Genomic DNA, 20440 nt, shown 5'->3' with positions numbered 1-20440 from the left:
AACATCTTTTGGTTTTCACATTTTGCTTTGTTTTTTTGCCAGTGCTAGGAATCACAGTATGGGTCAGGTTGGAAGGCACCACTGGCGATCATCTGGTCCAACCTCCCTGCTCAGGCAGGGTCATGCTAGAGCACATTGTACAGCCTTGCAGAGATAAGATCCTCTTGGAATTGTGGAAATTAAGAAATAAATACATGTACTTCAAGGGACAAAGATGTTGACAGAATACACAGATTTTGTTAGTGCACACATATTCCCTAGGTAATGCAAACTTGTCAAATGGCTTATGGAACATCTAGAAGCTTATTTCTATGAGATATCAATTTGGATTTGTTATCATTGTCTTTGCTACAGACTCTCCCTTTTAGTAAACCTTTTCTGTGTCTTTTGCTAAGTTACCTGTGGTATCATGCTTCATTAATCACTGCAAGAATCACACAAATACAACCTTCAAACGGCTGAGCAGCAATTTGCCAAATCCCAAATCCAATATATTCCCCAGAACAATTAGCTAGTAAGAGGCATAAGCAATTGCACAAAGAAATCCAGTTCTTTATAGATACAAATACAAATTGAAACACAACATTTTGTTCACTAAGCTGAAGAATGAGTCAAGCTCTGTGATACACTGGAAACAAAGAAGAAAAGCCCCAATACTACACAGGTAACTTAAAAGGGCTCACATACATTCCCTTCACAGCTGAAATTGAGGTGGGCTCAATGATCTTGGAGATCTTTACCAACCTTAGTGATTCTGTGTACCAAGAAGCTGAAGGATACAGATGGTGCACTGCATCCAATAACATTTTGCTTTCTTAAGAAATCTCTGTGTTGCAGAAAGCGAGATTTCTATCACCAGCCTGGCCTAAGCTCTCCTCTCCCATGTTCCACTTTTCCCTCCTTTTCATTTGTGCACTTATGGATTCTTCAAACCATCCTTGCTTTTCCAAGTAGCACAGGAAGCAGTTTGGATTGGCCCATTAATGTGAAGGAGAAATTTTGAGGAAATAAATTCTGCCTGTCAGCGTCTTATCTGAGACATTTTTGACATCTCAAGTTACTGGTGACTCATTCTCCAGCAACATTAACCATGACTATTTCCCCTTTTTCTTCTGTTTTGACAGGACTATTATGTGGTTATTTTGTGTCCTACGGAGATGGATGCTCAGGTCCGAAGGGTGTTACAAATCCCAATGTGGTCCCAAAGAGTTATCTACCTGCAAGGCTCAGCCCTAAAAGATCAAGACCTATTGAGAGCTAAGTAGGCAAATATTGACCATTCTTTTTTATTTTTCATTCATACTGTTTGATAAATAAGTTTAACAAGCAAAGAAAGCTGTGCTAGAAGGAAACCATGTTTATTTAGAAGGTGAAGCAAAGCTCTTTGATAGAACTTGCTTTTCTTAATATCTGAGATTTTGAACCCAATGTACAGTTTTGGTTTTTTAAGGTAGGGGTGGTAACATTAAGCAGCTGTTCTGCTATACATACCTGAACTCTTCAGGGCCCTCCTTTTACCACATACTTCCACCACTGCTAAGATATGTTCTCTGCCAATTAATAGTGAGTGACATTTATCAAAACACATCAGTCAAGCAGAGTTCCTCACACATACCTCCCTCCAGTGCTCAATCAGTTGAGCTGCAAAGGAATTCACAGTGAAATTCATGCAGAAGGGTCATCTCTTTAAACTCTCCAAAGAGAGGGAAAGGTGATTCTTAGCAAATAACTGATTTAACTCATCTGCATTGCTCTGTGCTTTAGATAACTAAAATTAAGCTATTACTTGTCTGGCTATTTGTGACATTCTTTACCTGAGGGGAGTTATTTCTAAGAATCTCATCAGTGAGAAGCTTCATGAGCAGTGTTACCTTCTCAGACTTCTGCCACTGAAAAAACAGTGTTTAAAATTTGACAAGACAAGAAAGCTTTGTTCAAGATTAGAAATTTTCTTTTGGAGAGATCCTTCTTTCTTTTTTTTTTTTTTCTTTTTGCTTTCTTGCTGATTTCAAAAAGGAATTCATATGTGGATTTAGCTGACATTTGTTCTACACATTACAAGAATTAAAATTAGGCTGTTCCCTAAATATAATCTTGAATTTCACTTATAATAACCTGGAGGTAGTCAGCTGTGGAACTGTGCTTTTTCCTGCAGAACATGTAATTGAATGTACCTGTCACAGAATAATTTTCAACCTCTCCTGAGGGAAGAAGCATAGTGGGAATTTAATAGAACATTGGATATGAAATATAACCCAGTACCCAAGATGTTTGTGCATTTCTTTTTAATGAGAACATAATGTACTGAAGAGCTAATAAGGCACATGATAAAATTCTTCTAATAAATAAAGTAATATTTACCAACAACAAAAAATTAATCAAGAAGGGTCTCATTATCAAAATGTATCCATATATTATATGTGAACCAATGTCAAAATAACATGATAAAGATAACACCAAAAAGTAAAGGAATACCAACAGCTGGGTGACGGCATCAGCAGTGAATAGCCAATTACAAAAGACCGCATTTTTGCAGAAAAAATCTCATCTAATTTTACTGAATTTTCTTTCCTATAACTTCTTTCCTGTCTTCCCAGTACTACTTCTATGCTTAGCTAAAATTGCTCATAGAGATCCCATGATTTCTTCTAATCCGAGACACTGTGAACTGGAAGAGTTCATTTAATGCATATATTAACAGAAATGTCTGTTATTTATCCCAAGCACATTACTCTTGTACATCTACCCAACTTTCTGCTCTCACTAGGCAAGACAAGTCTGTTACTTGCCCCTCTAGTTCATTCTCACCAGTAATAACTTGTGCATATTGCACTCTTACACACCAGGCAGGCTGGTGCTCTTTATTCACCTTCATACTCATGGCAGATAAAAACTTTACAAATTAAGTTTAAGGCCACTCTGCTTTTACTACTTTGGCACAGCTTTTACTGTCACCAGGGTAAGAAATGAGAACAGACTCAGCTTTGTCTGTGTTCTGTGTCCCTGTGCAAGATCTGACTGTGTGACACCAGTCCATGGGTGCCTGCTTGGGCTGTGACAGGTTTGTCTCCTCTCTTCCAGGATGGACAATGCTGAAGCCTGCTTCATCCTGAGCAGCCGCTGTGAGGTGGACAGGACAGCAGCAGTAAGTGGGGAGGGAGAAATGACAGGATGGACAGGTTTTACTGCCCTTACTCCCTCTCAGCTCTTTATTGTGCAACAAGGGCAGAATAGCATAAGTGTACTGTCATAGTAGATACATGGATACATTGATAACTGGTCATTAATCACTTCCAAGAATGCTGCTCTGTCAATATTCAAAGTACCTGAACTGCTCTAGATATTCAATTTAATCAGTTGTATTTATTAAATCAGAAAAGAGACCGGTATCAACTGACTGGTATATTCAGAACTAATGAAGTAAAGCCTGAATTCAACTTCATAAATAAGTTTGTGACTAATAGAAGCAACCAGTATATATGAGACTATTTGACCATTTTTCATATGGGCCATTTTTAAAAATGAAAAACTGCAGGATTGTTTAAATAAAATTCTATGGGTTTGCCCATGCTGGTTGTTATTTGCAGTCAGGTAAGTTACTGTCCACAAGGGAACACTGCTAATACCAACTTCTGTGCAGTGCATCTGTGATAAAAGAATAACACTGTATGAACTAGAACTCCTCCAGCTAATGAAATTATCTACTGATCACAGAGATCCAGAAAAAAAATTCCACTGAGGATGGATTTATGAACATAACTTGAAATTTTCCACTATGTGCACTACAATAAATTATTGCAGGCTTGCCTCATTCTGTTCAATCTTGAACTCCAAAAGGGTTCAGTATTAGTCTGAATATCCCTGAAGATGCTTGTAAATTGGCTAACAAGACACAACCAATATTTACAATTCAGTAATTATATTTTAAGCGATCTCATCTAAAAATACTGTTTTGGTGCCACATTGTAAGAAACAGCAATAATTTTTCTTAATGTTGAAAACAGATATAGTAAAAAATTGGAAATGAGAGCTTTGCATGATATCTGTAACATTACTTAATATATTTTCTGTCACTTATTACTTCATCTGGCATCAGAACTTAGTTGAAAGATCTTAGCTAAAGATCCTGTTCTGGACCCATCCCTTGCAGAAATTCACTGAGGTCCCTGAGACATAAACCTGTGCTCCTGCTAAAACGTTTAAACTTACTGACCTAAGGACTTTGAATTTGATTCATCAGCAATAGACTCCTGAAAATACAGCAGTGAAAGCCACTGAACTGGCAGTAAGTAATCCCAGAGTAGTCAAGCAAGGCAGAACTACTGCTTGGAAGTGACAGAGGGTCTGGGGTATTTAAAGGTAAGAACAAGCAGGAGTTCGTGCAAATACCTTGAAAAGTACCTGTAACTTCTAGGAGACTAAAAAATTCCAAAATAGCCCAGGTGTCTTATCTAAATCAGCCATGATTTCATAATTCAGAATAAATCAGCTACAACATCTCATTTCACATAATGTACTTGAGAGTTGCGCAGTGGTTACAAATGAGAAACCCCATAAAATCGGAGTGTGATTTATACTGCACTGGGAAGGTTTATGCAGCATTAAGGACACCAATACCACCAGTCAGCTGCTCATCTCTGCTCATAACTGCTTCAGAATTTATGCAGAGAAAAGCCAATTTTCAGCTCTGCTGGACTCTGCTGTAGGGCAGGCAGTGGGCTCTGCATGGAGCTCCCAGAGCTCCCATCCGTTGTGGCCAGCATGGTGCAGCTCTGGCTCTGGAGCCATGGCCCACTGCAGCTCATCCTTCCTGCCCTCAGGAAACACCAGGATGGGACCTGGCACACTTCAGCTGCCACTGCAGACTTCTATTAAATCTCATTTCTCTTTGTACCTGGAGCACACAAACAGGCACATCTCACCAAACACTCTCTCCTGGTCCCTTCCCCTGGGCCACAGTGATATCTCAGGGTCGGTGGGTTCTGAAGCTTTGAAACAAGGTGTCACATCTCTGCCTTGTTCTCCCTTTTGCTGTCAGATTACATTTTCACAGAGAATGCAATTATTTATACTGCAAATGGAAAATTCTTAATTTTTAAAAAAAACTATTTTATCTTACTGCCCCCTAGGGCTGTGAAATGAAATTTATTGTATTTCCTACACTGCTCCAGCCTCATGGTAGTATAGAGGTTTGTTTGTCACAAGGCTGAAGGAAGTTCAGCTGTCATCCCAGTAACAATCTTTATGAGTACCACTGATTTTCCACCCTGCTGTTGTTGAGAAGCTGACAAACTGCTAAAAGAGCCTTGGATCCTCTCCTATGCATGACAGCTGTCAAAATAAAAGGAGGAGATTCCTGACCAGAAGAGGTGTTGTTACTCAAGTGATTTTTTGAGAGTTTTTATCCCCCCAGCTACAATGCTCAGGCAGAGGATTTACTCATTTGCCATGGATACCCCTGGCTGTTCATTGCTTGCTATTTTGTTAGTTAATAACTTCTAGTGATAACATTTCTGCTGTAGCTACAGCTTTGTTCTGATGCTTTCTGAAAATTCAGAGATGGTCCAATTCAAGCTTACACCTTTTTTTTTTCCCCTTTCATTAATCAAATTGTGTGACTCTGCTGTAGTGGTAATCTAAATTACAATGCCTTAATGGCATCACAATACCCTGCAAACATAGCAGGGTATACCTAATTTATCCAGTTATGTGTGGCAAAAAAGAGATTCAATTAACAGAACTACTTTAAATACATATTAAATGCATTTCCTTGAGTTCTTATGATTGAAATGCACCCACTTTAAAACTTGCAGCTTTTCATACATGAACTTAAATATCACCTCTATATTAATCACCATTTGGATCTGTGGTAATTTTTGATCACTGACTGCAGTTCACTGTGTTGAAATCACATAGAAGAGAATATATTTTTTGACTCATCTTCCAAAGACATGAATGTTTAATAATGGGGACAGAAGCATAATTTTGATTCAGTTACCTCTGTTTGTTGTGTGTACATATGTACCATATATTGGGAGAAAGGTGAACATTTTTTAAAGTGACTGCAATATAGCATAGAAATTGCTACATTTTAAAACAGAGAGCCACAATACTGTATGAAGAGACTGAATCTAAGAAATCACTTAAGGTGCCTACCTGTATTTTTCTTTCTCTCCCCTGGAGTCCTTCTTCAGAGTGGAATTTGGGAGAATAACTGAGCAAAAAACTTGGGAACCAAATAAGTAGCTATTGTACACAAACACATGGGTATACCAACTGGAAGGAGAAAAAAAGAAACATTAATGAAAGGTTATTGGATTAACAGTGCATACTCACTGAGTTGATCTATGGGTCTAGGTTTGTTTGAGTTTTTAATAAAATAAGTGTAATTTGAATCATTTTATAATGAAATCTTTATTCTTATTTTTAACAATCATTGCACATTCTGATAAAACTGGGCTTTAAAAAAACTATAATTAAAAAAATCCAAGAAAATATCTAACATAGAGATAACTATATTTCTAGGCATGTAGCACATCTGTGTGACAGCCATCTAGCACATTACCCAGTCACTTGCTGCTTCTAGCTGTGTTGGTGTGTCATTACCTTAAGAAAAACAAGAAAATCCAACAGCACACATAAACACAAAATCCTGAGGAGGGTAGCTTGCCATATGTTATAGAAAAGTAAAAAAAAAAAAGTGGCTGCACACAAGGAAAACCTACAGCAGGTCACACCCATGCTCTTAAATCTCCTAAATGGCAGAGCAATCCTACATCTATCAAATGACTAATAAGAAAAATGTGAAATATTTTGCCATCCTCTTATTACTCCATTTTAGTTTTTCTAGTAGAAAAACTTCCTAACATCTCAATTGATAATAAAATATTATAGTTTGAAAATGTCAATTACATTCTGTTCCAGGCAGAGATTTTCCCTTGTGTTCACAAGTCTGAAACCTTTTCTTACTGCTGATGCTGCAAATATAATGAATCATTCTTTACATTTTATCTTTAAATACCACCAATTTCATGACTAGGTAAGGCATTTCAATCCAGGAATGGATTCCTAGATACTGCTCTGAAATGTTTGTTTTGAAATAAATAAAAATCTGATGGATGATACACTGGAATTAGTCTTATGTCACAAAATTCAAAATATGAATGCACTATCACATAGATGACTTTTATAATTAGCAGTGTTCACCCTGCAGTTAACTCATTCTTGCCATGTGGTAACAAGACCAAAAACTTAACAGCGTGAAAAATCTCTTGGAATCTTTGGTTAATAGCTGGCTAAATCCTGACATCAGTTGTGCAAATGTTTTAGTTCCACAAAAATTCAGATCTGCTTTTAATTAAACTGATATTTTTAGAATCACCCACAGTTTTAAACTCTCAGTTCTTGATGTCGTCATTTAATGCTATTTTAATTATGAGTCTCTTTGTAAGGACATCTATGCTACATAATTCTTGATTAATTAGACATGACTAATCACTGCCATCTTAAGTTTTCACACAATCATTTCATATCCAAATGCTACCCCTTTCCAAATAACACAATCATTAGCATTTGCAGAAAAATAGGAGAGGTTCAAAATACCTTATTAGTGGAAGATTGCTGGAAATTAATAAGTAAAGCAATTATATAACTTGCACATAAACATCCATACCAGCTGGTGCCACATGGTCTTAAAATGAGTTTTCTTCAATGGAGCAAGTCTGATAATAGATTCCTTTTCTAATCTGACATGGTTATTTTTATTTCATTGGCACCCCGTCCTACTCTTTCTTCTAGGATCACCAAACTATTTTAAGAGCTTGGGCAGTTAAAGACTTTGCTCCAAATTGTCCTTTGTATGTTCAGATACTGAAGCCTGAGAATAAATTCCACATCAAGTTTGCAGGTAAGTGGATGATTGCTGGCATTTGAAGCACTTGTCAGTGTTTGACAGTTTGTTTCATGAACACAACAAAGTGAGAATCCCTGGGCATATTTACTACTTAGAAACTGATTAAATGTGCAGTTTTGTAAAATAATACACATCCTAGCCATGGCAAAGACTTACTTACAAGCACTTTTAAGAATTAATATTTTTATGCTACATAATATAGAGAGTATGATTATTTCATGTGTAACTACTCCTTTATTCCAGATCCAGGTAAGTCTCCAGCTTACTGTACCCATGGCTGTAATTCATTTCTGTCTACTAAAACATAGTTACTAAGGGCTGTATAAGAAGATCTATTCAGATTTAGTCCAACAAATGATTGAGGGAAAAATCTTCTCATTGTCTTTTACCAAGTGGTATGAAAAACATGATTTTAATTACTTGCAAATATTTTGGAGAGAGATATATAATTTAATTCTGTATCTAGTAAAATGCATGCCTTAGAAACCATGGCATAAAATGCAAAATGATGTTAAGAAATCTGAGAAAATCACTCTTGTAACCACCTTTTATTTGACAAACTATTTCTCTGCATTATATGTTTCTCTTTCTTTCTGTCTATGTCAGTCACTTATGCAAGTACATAGATGTACAAATGCTCATGTGCAAAAACACACAAATACTTTTGGAGAAATAGCTCTGAAGTAAAAGAGAAGCTTTCCTTTTCAGCTGCAATTTTGAAAATTCAGTTTTCTTGAATTATATTCCAAGGAAGAAAAGATTGCTGATTCATGCAAAAATAAAAACAACTCTCTGGAAAAATATTAGTCTCCTCCATCATCCCAGAATGTGATGAAAAAGTAAATTCCAGCAGAACTGCTCCAGAGCAACAGTTAAAGCTGTAATTTTAAAAGCTGTGGAATTTACCACTGGGTTAGAAAGAAGAAGAAACCCCATCAGTAGCAGTTCTGAAGTTATAAAAGTGTAATCTCAAGTATGAAATGGCACAGAGGGGAATAAGGCTCATGCTGTGATGAGAATGATGGTACTTTTTCATCTCCCCCTTAAAACCAGCCAGCACAAACATAATCCCTGCTCCCTTAGCCATGGCCGCTTTCCTTTATCAGTAACTGTGTTAATTTGTTGTTCCAAATTGTGCTTTTAAGAGAGTTTCATTATTCCTAATGGCTTGTCTCTGTAGGAGCTTATATACAACTAGACTTTTAAAACAGAGGCAATTTTTCATGTCTGTTTGAAGTGTTATAGAATTTGAACCATATTAAAAAAAAAAAGAAAAACCAAACTAAAAAACAACAACCAAAAAAACTCTTTTGGTAAAATTTCCTTCAATTGAACTTCAGCATCACCACTGGATGCTCACCTACTGCAAATGTTTAGGCACTGCTGGAGCCATGAGAACAATATTAGTTGGCATACATTTTCCTGAGAGGATCTCCCTTTGGTATTGATGTCACCCAACACTTCATCATCCTGAAACATGTACCCAGTGGGGGCTGCAGACTGCAGACCTGTCCAGAGTGTTTACGAGTGAAATTTGTCACAACCACCTGGAACATTTTTCTAAGTGCTTTTCCTGTTATGATTCAGGGCTGCTTTATTACTGCCTTAATGTAAAAGCTTCTTTTAAATCTGATATTCCTTGAAAAAATTACTATTTTCTTCCAGAGGCTTCCCAGAACAATAGTGGGCATTTTTATAAACCTGATGTACTCAGTAATAGCGTTTATTCTTCTTTTTTTTTTTCTTTACACACTGGTTTAGAGACTACAGCTGTCAAAAATGAACTTTTTGAATTTAGAAGAAATACAACCAAATAGGCCTCCTAACTAAAGTTTAATTTAAATAACATTAAAAATGTAAAAAGCACTAGCAGCCCAGTTTCTCAGCAGCTTATATTAGGTTGACCAGTCCTAGATTGCATGAGGCAGTCCTGAAATTCAGATACTTACTGCACGTTCCTATAGGATTAGGGAACAGTATGTGGGAAAAGTAATTGTTATAATGTATTCCCATCCTGTAAACAAGACTTAAACATCCTCCCTGTCTTTAATGAGAGAATGAGAATTTATTTTTGTCCTCAAAGCAAGAGAATGGAGGCACTTTGGCCAGGCTCATATGACCTGTCAGAAAGTCAGATTTCTTCACTTTCCACCTGGTGCCACACACACACATCTTGCATTCTGTGCCTTCTGATATTTTTAACAGTGAATTTTAACTATTTTGTTTACAATATTAACCTGCTTACATTGCTACAGTGGCATAAATGTTTGTCCCAGCAAAACCCTTTGCAAGTTTAAGGTGTGAACACTTTAAATACATAGCCACTGTTAACACCACAGTCATCAGATGGGGAACTATCTTATCTCTTGAGCTGAAATATTTTGATTTCTCCCTAGTAATTTCCAATATAAAAATGCCTTGACATGCCCAGGTTTTCTTTAGGTAATGCTGGCAGTTAGATTCTTAATCTTCCCACTTTTCTTTCAAACACACAAGGCTACAAAAGGCCATGTACCCTTGGTGCAAGCTCCTGGCCCTGCATTTCAGCACAGAAGGGAAATAAAGTGAAGATTTTCCACAGCAGAGCAATATATTTATGCAATTCAGAGACTACTAAATTCAATATTTTCTGAGCTGAAATTAAAACTTTTATAATTTTTGTGTGTGTCTGTATGTGTATGTGTGTGTATATATATCCTTTACTTTGAATATTTGGAAATTATATATAATTACAGTTCCAGGGAACGGGGATACATTTTGACATTCTCTATTTATGCAAAATGCACCCATGAATTAGCACAGATTATTGAAGCCTGACATCAAAGCTTCAGTAGTTTATTTCAAAGAAACATAGTCCAGATTCACCTAAATGGATATTAAATGCAGCAGATGATTAATCTGTCCAATTACAGATAAAAATAGTCTAGAGGTAATGGATGGGCATTTTTCTCTATCAGATCTGGTAGTGGTCATGTTAACTTATCAAATTGACTAAAGTAAGGTTTCTCAGAATAATTGTGCCAGGTCTAGGTCATTCTTACCACATGGCTGCTGCTGCAGGCATAAATCAGTATTTTGAGTCTGTTTTATCCTCAGTAACATCGCAGAAACCATAACTCACCCCACTGCATTACTACATCCATTTGAGACAGACTTAGCAACAAAACTGCTGTCAAAATAGATTTTCAACAGAAACAGCGACTTACGGAAATTCTACATGTAATATTTCTTTAGTATAAACTCAATCAAAATACTTCTTTCTCTGGCAAGCTGATATGACATATTTAATATTCACTTCAAGACAAACTGCAATTTCCTGGGCTGCCTCACTGTCACACTGCATGAGTAATTTGCTGATTCTGGTACCTGCTGTCAGGGGCCACAAGTGATGTCCCAGACCTGAGGAGGGGGAGAGCTGTCATCCAGCTTCCTCCCTGCTCACCTCTGAAAGAGGCAGCAGTCAAAGTTCTGTGTAATCCTCCTCAAGACAAGGCCTGAGCATACACAGAATACACAGTTAACGTTATAGGAAGGCTAGAAACTGTCAAGTAATTGTAGAAATGAACAAGGCATTTTTGACCTGGTCTGTGTCTAATACAAGAACTTACCTGCGGAAGGTCAGAGTCTCAAACAGGTACAAAAATAGTCCAAAAGTCCAGCTCCAAGGCTCCTGATGTAAAAACACTTGACAACACCATGTGAATCTCTTACAGACATGATTAAGAGGCTGTTGTAGGACAGCAATCTCTGCTGTATGCTGTATTCTTTGGTAACATTATAGTTTACATAAAGATCTGCCAAGAAAGTTCACCATAGATGTTAGAGAGTAGAGTGCATCTGGAGGATTGAAGCTACAGTTTTCGTCTTCATTGTGCCATCTGTGATTTATTAACTTCCATTTGTATATATTTAGGCCAGCGTGTACAGTTGGGTTCAAATACAAGATTTGAAGTGACAGAGGATGAAATCATTACCCTGTGTATTTTTTCTTTTATTTTCAAAATGTTTAGCTATAATATGACAACATTCCAAACAAAAAATAAGGGGAGGTTATTTGGCAAAATCCTAAACAAATTAAAAATTAGCAAGAATTCTCTATCTTTCAGTGTCAGGAAGGTGGTATTCACTTCCACATCTCTGTCATCTCACTAATGGTAATGGACTGCAGATACTCTGTTCAAGCCACCAACTATGCCTTACCCTCTCTAGTTTGAAATTCAAGTAGGTTTATTAATGGCATATGGTCAACTAAAAGAACATATTTCTATCTGAAACATTTTCTGCAGAAAATATTTAATTGCTACAGCTGAAATATATTTACAGGAAGAAAAATCTCATTTTGTCCTATATTTGACAGTGTCTTTATATAACTAAATTCATCCCTTCCCTATGACATTTAAATAGGCTCTGATCTTCAGAAAATAGGAGAATTAATTACTCAATTCAGTAGTAAATGATTCTGTTACTGAAAAGCCTCTAGATATTTCAAAATAAAAGGAACAGAGAAGGCACAATATGCCTTCACTTTTATTTTTAGGAAGTGTCATGCTTATAGCTATACAAGTAATTCTGTCAGGAAGGCAGCTTAGAGAGGCAAGGAGGTTCTAAGGATTTCAGTGTCACATTGGTGAAACCAGAAGCAGATGTGCAGATTTCAGGTCTGGCTGGGGAGGTTGTTTGCCTGCCTTTACTCAGCAATTTTCATGTGCCTATGTTTTGATCATCAACTTCACTACTTGTAATATTCTTTCTGATTAGGAGCAAATTCTGATCCCATCAAAAGAACCAAAGACCATATTCAGGGGGGAAAAACTGACTTGGTATTAAATGCCTTCATGGTTTTACAAAACTTCTCTGAATTGATGTTTCTATACTGACAAGCAGTTACAAGTTTTGTGCTTGTCCCTTTTAATAGGTATTTCAATACTGTCACAGATATATGGGAATTACATTAAAGAATAATTTCTATTTCCTTTTCATGCCATCAGCAAGCCCTGGAGAGCATTTAACTGTGATCTGAATTTAAAACAGTAGCCATCCATGTTAGATAGCACAGACAGGGAAAATCATACACAGATGATTTCCAAGGTTCAAGCAGAAAATTAAGATGTTGGGCCAACTTTTGATTGATCCATCTTCACCACTTTCCTAGACAAGGAAGTGATAATTCTGTTCTGTTAATTTTGTAAAACAATTTGTATCCATCTTTTTTTCCCTACAGATCATGTTGTATGTGAAGAGGAATTCAAATATGCTATGCTAGCTCTAAATTGCATATGTCCAGCTACTTCTACATTAATCACTCTGCTGGTTCATACATCTAGGGGACAGTAAGTATAGAAAAAGTCACAGCTCATATCTAGAAAACAGCTTACCCTGGCTTCTCACACAATTACAGTTTTGAAAAAGAAAATGGAACTTTCTGCACAATAAAAGCATCAAAATGCCTTACTCAAGGCAGTATAGTTTTGAAGAGAAGACACCCTCCCCCAGTATTTAAGTTTGTTTCATGCTGTTGTGCCACTTCACAATATAAAATACGAAAAAATTGAATGTCTGGTTTAGTAGATTGAAGTGTTTCTATCACAAAGTTCTACTTATGAACACTAACAAATCCTAAGAATATCTATTCTAATAGGTTAATTTCAAGGTCTGTTTCAATGAACTAAAAAAAAAAGTTTTTTTGATGACATGTAGTATTTACTCTTCTATGCCTGTATGTTAAGAGGCAAACAAACATCCGTGATTTTTAATTTTAACATTACCACACTGCTGGAAGGGGTGCAGAATTATGGTGTCTCTGCAGACTGCATAGTCACAATAGAGCTTCTCTGAATTCACTAAAATAATTTTACCAGATCTGGTGTATCTCTTTTATGCTGTATTCTTGGAATAATAAGGTATTTTTGATTGAAATGTCTGGGCAGACAGATGCAATAAAGAGTGAATCTCTAAATATATTTGTAGAAATGGAATAGCTGCGTATACACTATATAAGTCTTGTAACATGCTAACTTCTTTTTCAAGTAATCATGAACCCAGTATATATCTATTTATAAGCAGAGTTATTTAACCTTCTATATGACATTTCTAGTATTCCCCTTTGCCCAGAATGGGGAAAACAAATTCTTCCTGGAACTGTTACTACTGAGAACAACAAATGTCAAGATTTTAATGGCAGTGTGCACTAAAATCTCCTAGTAGGAGGACAACAAAACATTGTTTGGACACCTGCTGAGCACTGTGGTGAAACACATTCTTTATACATTTTTTTATCTGCCTACCTTGTACTTCTGTGACATGCAGAGAGTCTGTTCCAGTTATTTCATATTACGTGCACCTAAAAGAAGAGCAGTGTTCCTAACAGCTGTCAGGGAATTTTCCTTCAGCACAAAACCAAACACAGAAAAGGGAAACGATTTCTGCTGTACTTAGAAACTTCAGCATTTCATTGTTTAATACAGTCACATTGATAATTTACAGATTCCCAACTGTGATACAAAGTAACTGTCACAGAATTCAAAAGTGCTTAAGATTTCTTTTGCAGTCAGAATTAATAGATGTAACCAGCATAATACAAATAACTGGTTTCTAGTCTGGTCATTGTATACTAGGAGCAAAAAGAAGAAAGTTTTTGCACAAATAGTTGTAGCATTACTTTGAATCCAGAAGGATTAAAATAATGTGTGTTTCAGAAGGAATGTACACTTTATGTTATTGTAAGAATACTCTTCTGTATTTATACAGAAAGACTGAAAAAGTGAAAATGTCTAGTTATTATTTATCTACTGCAGTCAGCACTCTTCAAAGCATTGATTCTCAGACAGACTCCAAAATAAGGACATTTGTCATTGTACTGCAGACATAAACTGCTTTGGATTTGACCAATTTATAGTTCAGAGAGGGTTGTTTCTTTGCTTTTCCAGATGTATTTTGTTGTTGAACAAGAAGTAAATTAACTGCTAGTTGTTAAAGTAGGTGAAATTACCATTATTTATGCATATGAAAGAAGAAGTCAGATGAGCAGTTGGGTTTCGCTAAGTAAAAATATCAGGTGAAAGTAGATTATTTAAATTACAAATAAAAATTTTATGTACATGTATTTATAAACCAAACAAAATACTAAATTAGATCTACATAATGAAAATAATTTGTTAAATGGACTTCTAATGTTAATAGTGAACTGCTTTCCTTTACATTAGTTCCTGTTTAATTATCCTTTTATTATCATGATTGCTATTAGTACCTGCATGAAACCTTATGTAGGACTCAAATTTTAAATACCTGTTTAGGAGGTGCAAATAATCCTGTTGTCTTCTCAGCTGTTTGTGGAATTCAAAACTTTAGTTTGTGAGACACCAAAATTCTACCTTGAATCTTATTTATAATCTTATTATCAATCTTAATTAATAACCTTAACATTTATCTTTAACTGTTATGTGGTTATCTAAACTAGTAATACAACTCTGTTAGGGCTTGTTTGATGATACAAGATATTGGAAGAAAATAACCTTTCTGACTTGGAGTTAATGTGATCTTTACAGTACAGCCCCATGGGAAGCTTTCAGACAACTCACTGGAACCAAGCAGACATTAAACAGGTGACAATTTTATTTTAAGGGGAAAAGTGAAATAAGGGAAAATGTTCTGAAATTACATGGCTAGTGCTGTTCTATACCTACTGCACTATTTATAGTGTTGCAACAAAAATGGTTTACTTATTTTCATCTTGAAACAAAATGTTTTCATGATGAGAGTGAAGAAACATGGTAAATGGAAGAAAAATACAAGTTGTGTTAAGGTATTGAGAATGTATAAATGAGCATGTCCTGGGACCTTGGGATCTTCACTTCAAGTGGGAAAACACAGGATACACTTGGCAGATTCATGACCTATCTGCACATATCTGTGTGTATATGCATCAGTTCCCTCCAGTGAAAATTATGCAGGCAGAACCTTGTTTCCACATTCCAGACTTAATCAAGAAGTTCCCAGGAGCTCCAGGTCTAAAAGTGTTGGGGTTGCTGAGGTTTGGAAATTTTCACTGAACTGTTTGCATTAAGTATAATGCATAGAGTAAAGGGTGATCTGCTTTTTAACTCATTTTCTTGCGCCAAAGAAAAGAAGCTATGTACTTGTAATAGTCTACAAGACACAGGAACCAAAAAATACCCAGCAAGTATAAAGATCACTGATAAGCAAATGCAGAAGAATCTCTCTCACAAATCAAATGACCAAAGACAAATGACTCTTTCCTACATAAGTTGGTATTAATAATACTCAGACAGGAACCAAAGAGTCTGCCACACAGCATGTGAAGAAACTGTCTTTATGAATGTCATGAGAATGCTGCTGGTTTTACCTGTCATCTTCAAGCTGCCATGGATCTACTTATTATGGTGTCATTTTAAAGTAATTGAGCCACCTCTCTCCTGGTATTAAAGTACATACTCTCATATATCTATTACTTAGCAGAAAATGCTCTTTAATACACCAAGATAATCTCTGTACTTAAAATATAACCAAGATTTGATCTCAAATACTTCTTTCAGATTAGCCTATGGGACCTTTTCAGTAGACATTTGTAGTTTCTGTTGACAGGAAATACGATTCTGATTAATAAGAATTTTGCATTAAGTGTTAAATTATTTTCTTTATGTTTCAGGGAGAGTCAGCAATCACCAGAACAATGGCAGAAAATGTATGGCAGATGCTCTGGTAATGAAGTGTATCACATCAACCTGGAAGAAAGTACATTTTTTGCAGAGTATGAGGGGAAGAGCTTCACATATGCTTCTTTCCATGCACATAAAAAGTATGTTTATTTTTCTTATCAAGCATCAGAAGTTCAAAGAAATAACTTGTTTTGCCTGCAACGTGGCTCTGCAGTAAAGGCACAGTACTGCACATTGATCTGTTTCTGGGTTTAAGCTGCTGGCCACTAATATAGATTTATTTCTGTAAGTGGAGCTGGTCAGGTAGAAGCTTATGTTCATCCTGAATAGCCCATCTCAGTCTGAGAATAGTGTTCTATAGATATAAAGGATAAGCTGGACAACCAGGAAAAAAAGGCAGATTTTGGAGGTTTTTAAAGAACCACAATCCTTTTCCAAGTCCAAAACAATCTAGAAATGAATGGGTGGGAGGGTGTGGGGTTTTTAAAATTTATTTAGGACTCAGCTGGAAATCTGGCTTCCTTTGTGACTTGTTTATATTAAGGAAAATGTTCAATTTAAAGGTGTCACATGGTACATTCTGGTAATTGTTCAAATATAAAACTCTTTTTTCTGTTAGATGATAACATACCTGCTTTAAGGTCCAGATGATGCATCACTTTTCCAGTGCTGCTCTGTGACATGAACATGCAAAATAAACACAAATCATGTATGTTTATATATTTGATGAAATAAGCATTTATCAAACCCTAAATGCTGGGTTTATTCTCATACTTAATCAAGGAGAAAAAGAGGGTTTTTTTCTGTAATTCCTTCTTTTCTATCACTAATCAAATACATTTTATAAATGAATTGGAAAAATGAATTATGAAAATGGTCTCCATTACTTATAAATAATGGAACAATTTAACATGATTAATAATTTTTCATATCATGTATCCATTTTTCTACCAATATTTTCCCAGAAAGGACTATTCATCTGACAGAAAAAATCAACTAGAACAACATTAGGAGAATATTATGGGCATTACAAAAAACACTCAACTGCCTGGGAATTCATGAGCTCATAAAATCTGCTTGATTTGGTGTGGCCTATTTAGCAGGACACATTTTTCAAACATTCTTGTCATCCAGAAAGCTGCAAATGTTCATAATGTGCAAAGAATAAAAATATACCTGAGGTTCATTTTTGACAATGGAAATTCTGGTGTTTGCAGGACTATGCAAAATGAACCATGCCTTTCCTTTTCTAATTAAGGTTTGGAGTCTGTCTGATTGGTGTTAGAAAGGAAGATAACAAAAACATTTTGCTGAATCCAGGTCCTCGATATATCATGAGTTCTACTGATATATGCTTTTATATAAATATCACCAAAGAAGAGAATTCTGCTTTTAAGAAGCAAGAAAAGCATAGAAAAAACCATGAATCAAAATTATCTTATCATGGAGCTTCTAGGTTACCAGTACACAGTATAATAGCCAGCATGGGTAAGTAAAAAAAAAAAAAGATTACATCACAACATATTCTTATTTAATGAGTAGCACATTTTAAAGCATCTTCCTAAGCTTTTAAGAAACTGTAATTATGAATAGAGAGAATGACTAGAAAAACTTAAAACATTTACCCTCATATTTAAAAAAAACCCACAGACAAACAACAAAACCCAAACCAAACCAAAGAAAAACCCAGACAAAAACAAACAAGCAGACAAACCAAAACCAAAAGCCCCAAACAAACAAATGGAATTTGATTCTTTTTTACTTGACAAAGTGGAACTAAACTACTTAAGACTGTGGTATAAAAAAGTAATAATGAAGTGAATGCAAAGCAAAACAAGGGGGTAAATCATATGAGTACTTGTTTGTCATTCATACCTGATGGTTTGTAAGAAGTTTTCATGAGCTCCTGTAATTTAAAAAACACCTTAACTAAAATCTACAAGTTGTTGATGCATAGTAAAATGGACTGATTATATAAGGTATGATTTTAAAGAGGCAGTTAACAAGAAGACACAGACTAATTGTCAGGAAAAGCGTTACTTTCCTTGAGTACAGTTGAAATATTTGTTTTACTTTAATGCAATAAACACACCCAGCGCAGTGCTGCTGCCAGTCCTTTCCCAGGCAGCCAGGCAGTCCCCAGTAAATCCGGGAATGCCGTTCCCACGTTCTGAGCAGCACTGAGGAGACTTGTGCTTTCCTTGTTTTCCCTGCCCAGGGACCGTGGCCATCGATCTGCAGGACACGGGGTGCCGCGGGGCCAGCGGTGCCACCCTGGCGCTGCCCGCCCAGGGGGGCAGGGAGGGCAGGAGGCCCAGCATCGCCCCCGTGCTCGAGGTGGCTGACTCCTCCTCCCTGCCCACCTGCGACCTGCTCAGCGACCAGTCCGAGGATGAAACCACCCCCTCCGACGAGGAAGGCTCTGCAGGCTTTGAGTACGTATGCTAAATGTCAAATAAAGTGAAAAGTTAACACCATATGTAAAAAGCATCGATCTTTTTTGGAATGCAGATCAATCTGAGCACTTCTAGGAAGGAAGTTCCGTGAAGTGCAATTATGGAATTATTCCCATAGAGGAAATGCTAGCAGAATGCCATAAGCCTACTTTGAAATACAAGAACACCCCACAGATAAACTCTTCCGTTTGCAGGAGATTTTCTCTTTGCAGTTCTAAAAGCTGTAGTCATGTATTGCAATGCATTCATAGCATATTCTAGGGCTTTTTATTTTATTTCTATAATTATTACATGAGCACTCAACAAATTTGTAAACAGATAAGTATTCCTGCCATGCAAATCCAGTGATAATCAGATCATCCAACCAGCTTTGGACTTCTGGAGCTGGGTGTGCGACTTCAAAATGCAGGAATGACAAAAAAGCAGTACGGGACAAAATTATCACATCTAATTCCAAATGCTTGTTAGCGTGTTACTGAAAGTAATGATGCATTACTCAGATAAACCCAGAAGATTCAATCTTGCTGTGCAGATGAGCAATTATGTTTATTGGGATTGCTGACAGGGGTGTTAAAACTGAAATACACAATTTAAACCAGTGCCTCAACCAGCAGAGTTTCCCATTTCCACCAATGGCAAGCATGAGAAGCCCCAGGGAAGATTATCAAGCTCCACAGAAAAAATTAATAGGACAAGTCATCTTAAATGTGCAGATTGAAACAGCAGGATTTAAAAGGTCTCTCGTAAAAAATAAACTAAGGCCAATTAGAAATTTCACCTCATCGGGAAGAGGGTTTGCCATTTAGAATTTATTTCGGCCATTTTGAAAGTACATTATTAAAGCTAAAAGGTAATGACTTCACTCATTCTTGGTAAATGTTTGGAAAAAAAAATGGAGAAGGAAGAGCAGAAGTACAGTTACTTCTGCTTTCTTTCCTTCCTTTTTTAACTTAAAAGTTTCCAGTTCAAAACACTATGGCAGCACACTGTGATACAACAAACTATTTTCAAAAACCCATGCAAAATTCCTTCAGTCCCCAAAAGCATGGCAGCTTTCACTAAGTTCTGTTGAACTGGCTTAGAAATACATTCTTCTGACCTCTGTTGAACATAGTTCATTTTGTGTGCTTGATCTAAAACTTGGACGTATGTATAAACATCCCATAAAACACTTGTGTAGGCAGCTGTGTTTGGTAATTTGCTATACTGAAAAATGTTTTTTTTTCTATTTTAGGTATGCCAAAGGCTATCCTCCTTACTCTCCTTATATTGGAAGTTCTCCCACCTTTTGTCATCTTCTGCATGAAAAAGTACCCTTCTGTTGTCTAAGACTAGATAAGGTAAAGGGGGCTTCTGCTACTGGATAATCCTGCACTCTCATTTATCTCTTGCATCTG

General features: G+C 36.4%; 1 protein-coding gene across 1 annotated transcript in view; it reads left to right on the top strand.

Annotated features, from left to right (window-relative positions):
• Window positions 1-20440, top strand: part of KCNT2 (potassium sodium-activated channel subfamily T member 2) — a 112967-nt gene that overhangs the window by 65490 nt on the left and 27037 nt on the right. Inside the window, exons 12-20 of the mRNA XM_054285841.1 lie at window positions 1125-1261; window positions 3082-3145; window positions 7798-7906; window positions 13134-13242; window positions 15457-15513; window positions 16578-16727; window positions 17846-18075; window positions 18806-19022; window positions 20278-20383. Of these exons, the coding sequence (XP_054141816.1) occupies window positions 1125-1261; window positions 3082-3145; window positions 7798-7906; window positions 13134-13242; window positions 15457-15513; window positions 16578-16727; window positions 17846-18075; window positions 18806-19022; window positions 20278-20383 (1179 nt within the window). The remainder of the gene's footprint in view (window positions 1-1124; window positions 1262-3081; window positions 3146-7797; window positions 7907-13133; window positions 13243-15456; window positions 15514-16577; window positions 16728-17845; window positions 18076-18805; window positions 19023-20277; window positions 20384-20440) is intronic.

Source organism: Melozone crissalis, unplaced genomic scaffold (assembly GCF_028551555.1).
Source record: "Melozone crissalis strain CALT ecotype California unplaced genomic scaffold, PUWL_Pcris_2 ptg000045l_1, whole genome shotgun sequence".
NCBI lineage: Eukaryota > Metazoa > Chordata > Aves > Passeriformes > Passerellidae > Melozone > Melozone crissalis.
Note: the sequence above shows the minus strand (reverse complement) of the source record. Positions and strands in the feature narration are given on the sequence as shown.